The sequence below is a fragment of the Lepidothrix coronata genome, unplaced genomic scaffold, assembly GCF_001604755.1.
Source record: "Lepidothrix coronata isolate B3197 unplaced genomic scaffold, Lepidothrix_coronata-1.0 Scaffold98, whole genome shotgun sequence".
Taxonomy (NCBI): domain Eukaryota; kingdom Metazoa; phylum Chordata; class Aves; order Passeriformes; family Pipridae; genus Lepidothrix; species Lepidothrix coronata.
The window spans coordinates 1421515-1434815 of record NW_016690278.1 but is presented as its reverse complement, the minus strand read 5'-3'; the positions used below and the strand labels follow the sequence as shown (position 1 = coordinate 1434815).

The 13301-nt window shown below is 38.2% G+C and overlaps 1 protein-coding gene across 4 annotated transcripts in view; it reads left to right on the top strand.

The window, feature by feature from the left end:
- The window catches only part of KCMF1 (potassium channel modulatory factor 1), a 49310-nt gene that overhangs the window by 17124 nt on the left and 18885 nt on the right, over positions 1-13301 (top strand). For all 4 annotated transcript variants that reach the window (XM_017822484.1, XM_017822487.1, XM_017822485.1 and 1 more), the window contains one exon: positions 6577-6744. In XM_017822484.1, coding sequence (XP_017677973.1) covers positions 6577-6744 — 168 coding nt within the window. The remainder of the gene's footprint in view (positions 1-6576; positions 6745-13301) is intronic.

Genomic DNA, 13301 nt, shown 5'->3' with positions numbered 1-13301 from the left:
CCAAATCTGCTTGGATGTTGGGCATGTTTTGCCAGTGCTTACTAATGACTTGTTCCTGAAGTGCTAGAGTTGACTGAAACTGTTGTGTTTGTAGCTTCCACAGCCTGGGATGTGAAAGCAAAAATGGAAAAACTCCTTTTTGCAGCAGGCTGGCTGATGCTCATGGACCAAGGCTCAGACTTGCTGGGCCAGGTGTATTGCTTGATTCTTTGTTTCTACACCAGGCCAGCAGGATGAGGGCAGTGATTGTCCCCCTATACATACCATTGGTGAGGCCATGCCTCAAGTATTGTGTTCAGTTTTGGGCCCCTCACTTTAAAAAGAACATTTTGATGCTGGGGCACGTCCAGAGAAGGGCAACAAGGCTCATGAAAGGTCTAGAAAATGTGTCTTATGGGGAACAGCTGAGGAGCTGGGTTTGTTTTGTCTCAGGAAGAGCAGGCTTGTTGGGGGACCTCATTGCTCTCTACAACTACTTGAAAGGAAGAGGTAGTGTGGTGGGGACTGGTATCTTCTACCGTGTCTGTAGTGAGAGGACTAGAGGACATGCCTTAAGATGAGGCAGAGGAGATTCAGATTAGATATTAGAAAATTTTTTTCACTGTCAGTGGTCAGACACTGGAATAGGTTGCCCAGGGAGGCAGTGGAGTCACTATCCCTGGAGGTGTTCAAGAAATATCTCAGTCTGGTGCTGGGTGGTGTGGTTGAGTGGTTTAGGGGTTACAGTGGTGGTGCTGGGTTGATGGTTGGACTGGGTGATCTTAAAGATCTCTTCCAACCCTGATGATTCTGTGATTCTGAGTATCAGGCCACTGGGCAAGGGGGCTTCATGAAATTTGTTGACGACAGAGAGATGACCAAATTCAGGTGTCTGTTTCTACTCCAGACTCTAGGCAGGAAGGAGGAGCGCAGTTAAGAAAACAAAAGCCTTTTACAGGCCTGATTCCCTCCCTTTCCTCCTCTCTTTTTTTTCCATTTCCAGGTCAACATCTCTTCCTGCAACTTCAATCCTACTGGTTCTTTTTGCAGACATGCTAGTCTGGTTCTTGCTTCTTGCACTCTTCTATATGACGATACTCCTTGTTCACCCGTGCTGCACACAAGCTGTGTGAGGAGACAGTGGTTTTAGTTGTTTCAAGGGTATGGTGTATGAATTTTCTGTTCAGCACTTGGAGCTGCAAAGGTGATGAAGTTTGTTCTATGTCATAGGTGTCTTCAGTGTTTGTTTTCACAATCTGCCCTAGTAAACACATGAGGAAAAGTAAACAAAAATCAAAGTTCTGTGGTTTGTGTGAATTTCTGGTGAAATTTTGACAGACACAGCAGAAGTTTATGTTCCTAGAATTTAACCTCTCAAATTAGGCAGTAGTCTGCATTAAGAGATGAAGCTATTAAAGTAATAAACATTTGTCATTCCCTTTTTTAATGTTATCAAATAGCATGTATTTTCCAATCTTCGGTCCTGGAAACAAGTGAACTGCTTGAGTAGAATGTCTTACTTTAGTTCTGGGCTTGCTGTATGGCATGTAGACTACAGGTAGTTAATGTCAAGCAAATTTATCTGAGAACAAACAAAACCTGAAAACAACACCCTGAAAGAGGACCTTGCGCTGAAATGTATCAAATGCATTTTAAAAGCAGTGTGTTACTTATGATCTTCAGTATACATAAAATGCTGTAAACAGGTTGCGACCTTTTGTACCACAAAAGAGGCAGCAGAACTTTTTAGTTTTCACTTGCATGTCTTAACTTGGGGGTTTTGAAACGTAGCAACCATGAAGTTTGTCCAGTCCCTTGAATTTCAGTGGTACTTCAGCATGTCTTTCAGAAAGGTGAACCCTCTTAGTACCTCATGTAAGTTAGGAAGAAATTCTAAAGTAAGTGGCATTTTCATTCTGGAAAAGAAACCGTTGATAGACCAATTTTTTATTTGTGTTGGACATTAAAGAAATTCAGTGATCCTCACTCTGAGCACTGATGAATTAAAAACAGTATCTGAATTACAGACTGGAAGGTTGGTTTTTGGACACTGAGCTACCGACAGGGATGTTAAATGGTGAAACTGCCCATGAAACTAAGGTCTTCTGGTGTATTGCTAAAAGCAAGGAGTTTAATTCTCAGGAATAGCAGAATGATTAAATATCGCTCTCAGGAAGTAATTGTTGTGTTTTCACTGTTTGGATACTTCAAATGTAGACTTTGTATGTGTTTAAAATATTTCCTAGTGACTGGTGAATGGCATTTGCTTTGAAATTTCTAAAAATTGAGCGATACATCCAAAGTATTGATAGAGTTTAGCAGCTCATGTTACTGAGCTTGGAACATATTTCAGTGTCTCTGCATAGCTCATCTTTGACTATAACTTCTCCATAGGAGAAAAAAAAACAACTGAATTTTCTGCAGTTTCTCAGGTAATTTTTTATCTGGGTCAGATATCTGGTCTTTTATTATCATTGCTATTCTAATTGCTCCTAGTTTCTGAGGAGACCAAGCTCGGGAAAAAATCTTTACTTTTTTACAAATGGATGTCTGTCCAAGGCAGTAATGGCTTGGGATATTAAGGACACATTAATTGAAGTTATATCTTAGCTTTGTTTGTAATTGTAAATACAAATTAGTTCTGATATATGTAGTATTTGAACCATATGGTTTTTTTCAGTGTTCTCTCCATTATGGAATCAGATGATGTGCTCCCTTTTGTGTGTCTATTAAGCCCAGAAGTTGCTTTAATTTTAGTTAATTTCTAGCAAAACCAATTCTGTGTCATAAAATCAAATTATATTTGGCTATCAGGATCAAAATATGAAAGGTTTTGGAGAGGAGCGTTGTTTTGGCTTCTTTTTTTTTTTAATCACTATTCAATATACTGCATGTAAAATGCTGAAGTCATGGGCCTGAATTAGGTGAAGATGTGGGATGACTTGACATTAATGTGGTAAAAATTTTGTACCAAAGGGGTAAAACATATTTTATTAGTGGGACTGTTAAGTGTCTCCTGATTCATTTCACTCCAAATGTGAAGCTGGAGAGGTTGAGACTGTTGATATTGCGGGAGAGAATACTGCTGAAGAAACTTTGAGAATGTGAAGTTTGACAGTTAAAGGTAAACCAAAGCTCCTTAGGCTTTTAGCACAATGCTGTCCTCTGGTGGAACAGTGTTGCATTAAAACAGCACTTTTCATTGAGCAGAAAAATTTTAATTAGATGTGATATGTGTTATGCAGTGTATTCTGGGACTTATATAGCAATCACAAAGTAGAAGAAAATTTGAGGACACCTCCAGTATTATCTATGATAGTGAAAATGTGATCTGTAACTAAAATGGATATTTCTTACTCTCGTCATTCCTAGTCAATGCTTTGCAAAAGGTGAAGCAGAAGCTCTTACTGAATAGCAAGTCGTTTGGGATTTAGTAGGATTTCATTCTAGGATTCTTTCAAAAGTCAGTAACAATTGTGCAAGTCAAAAGTGTATCAAAATCCATGTCACACATTGTTCATGCTCTTCTTTTGGCTGCAGGTATCTGTTCCCTGCTTTAAAGCGAATCTCTCCAGACTATGTTTTTTTTTTTTTTTCTTCTCAAAACCAGTGATTAATATGGATGCATCCATTTTAATCTGACGTTTTTTAATCTGTAACATACCTGCTATAGTTGCAAATATAAGGTAAATGCAAGGAAATGTTGGATAGGCACATACTGAAAGACATGCTGTGCTAGATAGAGTATGTTATCTTGGAGTATTTGGGGTTTTCGCAGAGTGAACTTTTGGAATTTCAGTTGATGTAAAGATTAAAGTATGAAACACTAAAATCAAAGCTTTTACTATAGTAGAGAAGATAAGGTGGGAGGAAATTATTTGGCTATTTCGGTTTCCAGATCCCAGGTTGGGTAGGTGGTTGAGGTTTTGGCAGCCAAATAATAGGCGTGAAGAAGAACAGGAAAAACTGTTAGGCCTGACTTTGCTCAGACTGTTATAAAAAGGGAAAAACAAGTGATATAATTGCTGGAAAAGAGATCCTGCTGGATTCCAGGGGAGGTCTGGGAATTTAGGCATGTGCTTAACTCCTAAATTTCAGTTTAATAATTTTTCCTTTTGCAGTTTTCATTCTCTGCTACAAATAAAGATATAAGAGTAACCTGGCACATCCCCTGCTGCCAGCTGGTTGCTTAAAGGGGAGAATGTAGTAGTTGTGGCAAAATACTAACCCTGAGACATGTAGAAAGTGCACTGTCTCTAAAATGTTATTCTCTTAATCTGACTTCCCCAGCCAAAGTGACGTGTTATGCTAGTGTTAGTTTTTCCTGTTTGAATTGCGTTGTAGATGTTCTGATAATTGATCATCAGAAGTGAAGTTCATCTGCTGTTCGAAGATGTGGTACATTTTCACTGCAAGTGTTCCGACCTTTTAAATACAAGCATTATGTTGTGATTTGTGTTTATGACTGAATTTCTGCCAAGTTAATGTCACGTAGTATATGGAGGTTGCAGTTTGGAATAGTATGGAGAAGTACTGACATAAAGAAAACATGTAAATGGAAACTTAAAAATGTCTGTGTTCAAGTAGGAGTGATGTAGGTGTTTGAGACAACGTGTGACCAGAGGAGTTTGTTGCAAAGAGGCTTACACCTGCATTAAATCAACTTTTCTGAGGCTAAAGGAAAAGAGTGGGAAAAATATGACTTACTGGAGAACTGTGGCTTAGTACTTCATTTGGAAAGCTGTTAGTGTCTGACATAGGCTCTGGGTTAAATAAGTCTGCTTATTTCACTGTGATGTCTAACTTGCTGATCAGCTGTTTTCTAGAAAGTTTAGTAGGCAACAAAAAGGCTTGCAATGCTGCCAATAACCGATAAGTGTTGTGTGTGCAGTGTGCGTTGTTGGGGAGATGCGTGTGCTGCTTAGGTAAAATTTTGTGGGTCTCTGTGTGGAGAAGGGAAGAAAGCAAACAAACCAACTGAAGCAACGAAATTTAGTCTACAGTTAGCAAAGCAAGTTTTTCTCAGAAGTTAAGTTGCTCTCAGTGTCCAAATCGCCAGATTGTTGATCCTTCAGAGCTAATGGATAAAACTTCAGAGAAAAGCAAATTTTAAGTGAGAAAGATTTTATTTATTTTTTATTTAAAAGCCAAAACCAAATCAAACAAGAAAAACCTAAAACAATTTTGAAGATGGTAATCTGGCCATCTTCAAAACGTGGTTCTTTGACGCTATTAACAAAGATTCTGGAAATATTTTCTTCTAATGTGCTACTCCATGTAGACTGATGCTTGCAGAATAGATATGGAGTGAGGCAAATTGAGAAATAGGTTCAGTATTCACAAAACTACTGTGCTAGATATTAGAAACTACTAAAAATTCCTTAAACTATCCCAGTAGATAAAGAAAGTAAATTAAAAAAAATCATAAAATTATTTTTCTCGCTGTTTATCCAAATGTTGTGATGCAAGTGTTTTGAACAAGTAGGATATATTCAAAAGAATTTACTCACTGATATGTTTCTGTATTACTTGTTGTAAAGCTTCTGTTCAGATGCTATATAGTGGAGTATAAAAAAAAAAGGGCAAAAATTTTTCTGTAATTAACACCAGTCCTCTGACAGTTAGGCTTAAAAAAATAGGGAGATGGCTAATATGACTATTTAGTTCTGGCAGTTTTATTTCTCCAAAGTTGTCTGTGCGTTTACCAAACTATGAAGAACAAGTCTTAACTGATGCTGAAAGAGGATGTTGATCAAAATCCTGCTTCAGTAGAATACACTGGTTTCTTTTGTGAAGGCCCTTAATTTGCTGCCACGGTTAAAGGAAGTTTGTGTTAGCCTTCACGGATTACAAGACAATGTCACTTCTGCACTTGAATAGGTAACCCAGAGAGAACTGAAACCATATGGAGGAAAATTAAAACCTTTGGAAGGTATGAAAGCCTTTCCTCTGACCACACATGCAGTGTGACTGCCTTACAGTGCAAAGGTTGTGCTTGAGAAAGAAGTAGAATGGAGAGAACTGATGCAGCCTAAGTTCAAAAAACACCTTAGCTTTCTTTTCTGTTGTTTTAAATGGAAAAATTTATACCTAATTTATACCCCACTTATAATGTCAGGGTTGGTCATGGCGTTCTTCAGAATTAAAATATTAGGAAGTGTGAAAGTAAAGGCTTAAAAGCTAGTATATTTTTGTCCGTGGTTGGTTTGCTTGTTGTTGGTTTTTTCCTCTTGATCAGCCGTTATGCAACTTAGCTTTTAAAAGTGGCCCAAGATTCCTAATGGAACAGTCAAAATACCAGCAAATGCTAAGAGGTGACAGTGCCTGTAGGAGGGTACATCCAAGGAGATTTTATGATTTAACCTCTTATAATTTCAGGTGCTTGAGTTTGCCCTTATTTTACTTAAAGAATTCGAGATTGTAACTTTGGGAGAGCCGTGTCTTTCAAAGACACAAGCGCATTTAAAAATTGAGTCCCGTGTCAGCCGCATGCGTCAGACGTGGTTGGCTCTTCTTAGTTGTTGTGAGGCAATAGCAACAAATCTGCCTCGTTACTTGCATTTGCTACTGTCTTAAAGCAATTTTATTTGTTCGCAGGTGTCAGCTGTGATGCATGTTTAAAAGGAAATTTTCGAGGTCGCCGATACAAGTGTTTAATTTGCTACGATTACGATCTATGCGCAACTTGTTATGAGAGTGGTGCAACGACAACGAGACATACAACTGACCATCCAATGCAGTGCATACTAACAAGAGTAGATTTTGGTAAGTGATAATTTCAAACTCTAGCAATTTGCTGCTCTGTTGTGTCTACAAACATAAATGCTGATTTTCATGTTTCTACTTGTTACTCACTTCCCCCATCAGTGCGCTGAAATAAGAGCCAGGTTCTCGTGTTCTAATGAACAGGCATGGGGTTTTTTTTATTTTTAGCACAGGAGAACTGCTTTATGTATTTCTTTTTTTAATTGGCGCATGTGTATTTTTGATTTTCTCATTTTGGTCTGATAACAGCAGATTATCAGACTAATAAACTTAATTAATAACAGTGACTGTTACTGGAAGTGCCACAGTCTACAAGAGATAAAATCGTGGTGAGATTTTCTAGGAAGGTTACTCACTGGTGGCTTATATGAGACTGTAGGTACAGGAAGGGTCGTATTGATTATGAGAGATTAGTGGCAAGGAAAAGTATGTAGTCTTTTTGGAGCTCCTTTGTAGATCTACTGATTTAAGAATTCTTTCTGACTGTAAAGCCTTGCCAGTATTTAAAATAAAAAGTAATTGTTCTTGTCTCCTATCCCATTGTTGTTTCCATTGCACTGTATTTGCCACAGGTTGTAACTTGCAAAATAATTCTGTGACAATCCACTGCTCTAAGATGTTGCTGATGCTGGACATGTATTTTCTTTTGATGTTAAGCCCATGGGACTGGCATTTTAATTTTTTTTTTTTTTTGGTGATTCCAGCTGTAATCTTAATTTTTGAACCCTTTAAATATGATGATTTCTTGGAAGCTAAAGTCCTGTACTTCTTTACCTTTTTGATTAAAATAGAAATAAAATTTATACTTGATTGCTTTAAAGTTTAGAGAATAGGTATGTATAAAAACATGCAGTTTCTCAGAACAACCTTTATATGAAGATATCTTTCTTTCAATTCTTGGACCTCCGCTTGCCCTTAGACTGGCTGGTCATGACTTCAGAAATCCAGACCCTGGGAATCCAGAGTTTGAATGGAGATAATTTAGTGCATTATTAAAAATACATGCCCCCATTTTAGCTTGCATGTGTTTGTTGTTGGGCTTTTTTTCTTTTTTTTTTTTCCTCTGTGTACAGTGTTGGGGATCGAGGTCACTGTTTGAGATGCACAGTTGAAACTTCTTAGCCTGTTAGCAACAGTCATTTTTCTGTATTATACATGGGTTAAAAGGACAGCATCGCTGTAAATATTAAATACTCATCATAGGAGTAAAAAGACCGAAACATACTTGCTATGAAGCCTTAAACTAATATTAAATGTCAAAGATTTCAGTGTACTGCAGTGAGAAAACTTTGTTCTAAACCATATTTTCTTTAAAAGTGCCTGTCATCAAAACCCAAGAATGACTAGGAATTATATTTTGTTTTGCATCTTGGGTGCTTCTCTTGTGAAAGTATTTGATAAACATATCTTTTGGCTTAATGCATTTTGTGTGTGTATGTGGTGGGGACAGAGAGGGGTTATTTTTTCTATTTAAGTGTGCATGAAGAATATGGATGGTGAGGTGGAAGAAGGTTCACAGTGAAGTATTGAAATGGGTAATAGGATTCCAAGGGCAACTTCTGCATCTCTTGGTGCTTATATGCTGCTTATATTCCAAATGAGAATAAGAAAACAAGGTCTAGCAATTTCATATGGCTTGGTATCCAAGCATTGCTCCCACAGAACCAGTGTCAGGAAAGAAAATACTGCAGCTCAGCTCTACTGTAAGAATTCTGGTTTGAATAACTCTGTAAAGCAAGAACAGCACACAACTGTGAGCCACAGCAAAAGCTGATGGCACCCAGTAACTGCTTGTAAGCTTATACACTGGAGAATTAATCGGGAAATATTTAAAAATAACATATTCCTTATAGTTCAGGAAGATCTATGACATCATTCATAAAATGTTTTGGTTTTAGAGTTCCCTGTAGAATACACATAAAAGAGTATACCTTAACAGTATTGTACAGATGCTTAAAGAAATTGGTAACTTTTCAAAGGGCCTTGTTTAGCCAAGAAAATCATGTGATTTTGAGGAACATCTAAAAAATTAGGGGCTAAAGCATGTTAAGTTTAGTTAGAAAATAAATAATGAATGGTAGAAATAGTCTAGAATGACTCACCATTGTTAGGATCATTGTGTTAGTGGATACTAAAAATCACCAAAGAAGTAGATATTAATGGCTGAAAAGAAAATAATCAAGGGTAAATTGGCAACATAAATCTAAATGGCGTTATTGTGGTTTAACCCCAGCCAGCAGCCAAGCCCCACACAGCTGCTCGCTCACTCCCCCACCAGCAGGATCAGGGAGAGAATCAGAAGGGTAAAAGCCAGAAAACTCGTGGATTGAGATAAAGACAGTTTAATAGGGAAAGCTGAGGCCAAACACACAGGCAAAGCAAAACAAAGAATTAATTCACTGCTTCCTGTGGACAGGCAGGTGTTCAACCATCTCCAGGAGAGCAGGGCCCCATCATGTGTAATGGTTACTGGGCAAGGCAAACACCATCACTCTAAACATCATCCCCCACCTTCCTCCTTCTTCCCCCCACTTTATATACTGAGAATGATGTCCTATGGTCTGGAATATCCCTTTGGTCAGTTTGGGTCACCTGTCCTGGCTCTGTCTCCTCCCAGCCTCCCTTGCACCCCCAATTTCCTTCCCAGCATGGCAATATGAAAAGCAGAAAAGGCCTTGGCTCTGTGTAAGCCCCGCTCAGCAATAACAAAAACATCTCTGTATTATCATTTCAACCCTGTGTTCAGCACAAACCCAAACCACAGCCCCATACTGGACACCGTGAAAAAGTTAACTCTACCCCAGCCAAAACCAGCACAGGCATAGAAGTAATGAAATCTTCAGTCACTTCTTGGTGATATGAGAAGTCAAATGAAAGGAGAGTGTTTTCTAATGTATGACACTGTGAGTAGGGAGTTTTCCTAAGTACGGGGAATGTCACTAGAAACACAAACTGGAAGGCTGGTAAGTGTAGGTAGGTGTGCAAATTGTGGTTTACCTGGCCACAAACTTCGTTACTGTTGTTTGTTTCAAAGGTATGAAAACTATTTCAAGAGCAGTAAACTTACAGTTTCTGCTGATGGTGCAGAGGAAACTGGACAGCTAGTGCAAGATGAGTATTTTATCAGGGAGAAGGAAGCAGAGTGGGGGATCCTTCCATTGCAAAACTGGTGCAAGCACTTGGAAGGAAATCAGTGTAGTTTTCCTGATTTTAAAAGTGAACTTGGGGATCAGTGAGTCATTTGCCCAAAGTCCACCTGCAACTGAATAAAAAGACCCTGTAGCATTAATTCCCACCACCATTCTGGCCATCACTCTCTATATGCAGATGTCTGTGGAGTTCATGTAAGTACTCTGCCTGAGGCTGTGACCAGGTTCAGGTTTGTGGTAGACAGCTAACCACACGGATGATCCTTTCAGCATAGAAAAACTTAACATATTGTTAACCTCTGTGAAAATTATGATCAGTTTTTAGGGTTCCTAGTACTGCAGTAACATTACAGAATATACTGCAAGGACGTGGACTTGTTCAGGTACTCTGACAGAGCTTTTGTTGCCAGCTTGACACATTTTGGTTTATTTTTTCCCCCTGAGACTGGGACTAATATAGGAGCTCATATGAGAACACTGAAAAAAAGTAAAAAGCCCCACTGTTTTCTGGCTACATCTCTTTACTCTTGTACCATCTGGTTGCTGTATTCGTCTTTCAGGAGTCAGTGTATGACCCAGTATTAATTCTGAACCAAGATGGGATCCAGAACAACGCCAGTGCTGTTGTTCCTGAGCCCCCACAAGACTTACTGGAAAAAGTGCTTTAACCAGCACGAGAGTAATATGCTGCTGTAACAGGGACAGAGCTTAAAATAAAATATGAAGTCTCACATGTAATGACAAGTAGCCTTTAAAGTACAAATCCAATTAGTTTATTTCAGAGGGGTCAGAGAGTAGCATTGCAATAGGCCTGTGTAGAGAACAGGAATGTGCTTACCAGGCAGTCATTGTACTGTTGTGCTCTTTGTAGGACAGTTTGTCAGGACAATGGAGAAGTTCAGAGCAAATTTCCTAGTTTTCTTTTTCTAAAAAAGAATTCTAAGCTCTTAGGATGTTTTAGGGTCTAAGCATGTGGTTTGCACGTTACTGCATCATTTTAAAGTGGTTGTACTGACAGAGAAAGTAATACAAATTGTTGGTAGAATCCTCTGCCAAAATCATACTGTGTGGCTTTCATCAAAGTCAAAAACCAACCTTAGTTCAGAAGTACCTTCACTTGTCAACTCAGGTGCTTTTGTGACAGAAGATCCTGCCACCTTTTGTTCCTGATTCTTAGGCAGAGGGAGCTGATTAAATAATGGGTACCTTGATAATGTGTGGTGTGGGTTCTGACTGGAGTCACCAGAATTCAGGGTGAGGTAATTTAGGGTTTTTTTTCACCCGCTAGAATAAAATCTGTTTGCTAAATGTGCATATTGCAAAGTCATAGCATCATAGTCCAAGGGGACTTTGGAGCAGCTTTGAGGGCCTTACTGTTTAGAATAGTAAGGCTGCTTCATCAGTGATACAGGAATATGTATACTTTGTTCTGTTAAGTGTGATGTGTTGCCACCATTTGGTCTCTTCAAATGTTGAAAAAAAATTCAAATAAATACACTGCAACTTGTATAATACTGATATTTTTATCTATACATATATATCACATTGAAATTGCATTACTCATATAAAGAGAAATGAAACTGAAATTCCTTTTGGCCATGTACATGTCTTAACAGAAAAGACAAGCTGTTATAAGTGTAATCCTGAATCAGACATCTCTTTGAAAGATAGATTTTTATCCAAGGAATCCTACTTTTGTTTCGTTACTAACCTCCTGCCAATTTTGAGAACGTGCTCCTTAGAGTTAAATATTAAATATACATGTAACTTTTGTAGCTACAGATGGATAAAAAAGCAAAACTGATTATAATTTTTGTTGAATTTTCACATAAAATTTGGATTGTTTCTTGGTTGCTTTTTCCCCTCTCAGAAAAAGCTATAGTGCCTAAACACTGTGTTGTTTGAAATCTGACTTCATAAGCATTTGTTGGGGCCTTGTCAGAAAGTATTTTGATCCTTCTACTCCTTTGTATTCTCCCCCTAGCAGATAAGCGATACAGGCAACAAATCTTCTCCTAGAGAGTTGTGATTGAGTCTGATTTTCTTCTTGCTAAGTAACCTCTAAGTCTTCCTAGCTTTGAACAGAGGGCTTTAGAGGTCCAGAGGAGTTTGAAGAGTTGTGGACTCCTGCTTCTGTCTTTGAAAAGAACCAAAAATTAATGTCTGAAAGGTTTCTTTGTGGCCAGAAGGGATAATTCTTTGGTCATAGGCACATTGCGTTCTAACACTGATAGATTTGTAAATGAAAAGAGTAACACAGCTGTAGGTTGCCTCACTTCTACAGCCGTGGAGGCATGGCGTTTTCATTTTTTCCCTTATGGCCTCTAATTGTTAGGATCTTCATTAGCAAAGGAACTCTTCGTAGTCAAGAACATGATTGTTCGTAAGTTTTAGGATTTTTTTATGTACTCGAAAAAACAAAACAGATGGGGAAATAGCCATTTAATGCCTTCAGCATGAAAAACAGACACAAAGATTCATGATATCAGCTAATTACCAGCCTCTTTCTTTTTTTCTAATTTAGATTTTACTTTAAAGGAAAACTTATCTGGTGATCTGTATTTCAGATTAGAAAAGGGATAGATTTGGATTGTAAGAGTTGGAGAGAGATTAAAGTTGAGGGAGGGGAAAAAGAAGGGAAGTATAAACTTAAAAAGGAAAAATATTAGGATCTGCCAGTGACTGTTTTAACTTCTACAGGTGCATTTCTTAATATTTTTTTCCAGATGAAGGCATATTTATTTGGCTTGTGCCTGTGTGTGTTTGATGTGTATTACGAGAAAGAAGGGAAAGGAGGTATGAGTAGGAGAACACAAAGGTATAATCGCGAGACTGGGAAGAACTCGCTTTTTTAGTTTGTTTGTTGAATAAATGTTTTGTTTGGTATTCTCTAAAAACAAGGACCAGCACAGAATTTGACAGTACTCGTCAAACCTCCCCCCTCTGTGATAGAACAGCGTGTACTGCTGGACTTCTTGACATCTGGGTTGAGCTAACAGTGTATCTAAGGAAAAGATACTTTTATGTGCTCATGTGCCTGTTCATCCATTTACAGCTCTCTTCAGATGGGTTGTGGCCCTGGGCCCTTTGCTCAGCTCCAGGGAAGTTGGAGTTGGTACTGCCTTACTTGAAAACAATTATATTCATTCATTCAGAGAGTTTTATAGGTAGAGGGTTTTAGACCACTGATGATTTTAAGGGATATTTTTTTTGTTTGTTTTCAGATAGTAAATGCAGAAGTTTCTTTTCTGTGCAAAGTCTTTAAACAATAAGATGATTTGCTCCTTTGAGTCATAACCGTCATGTTTTATCCATACCAGTATAATAAAATGCCAGGACTCAGAAAATTCCCTGAAGTTAAACTGCTCAGCTAGAAAGGGTCCTTAGAGGAAAATTTGACTTGGCATT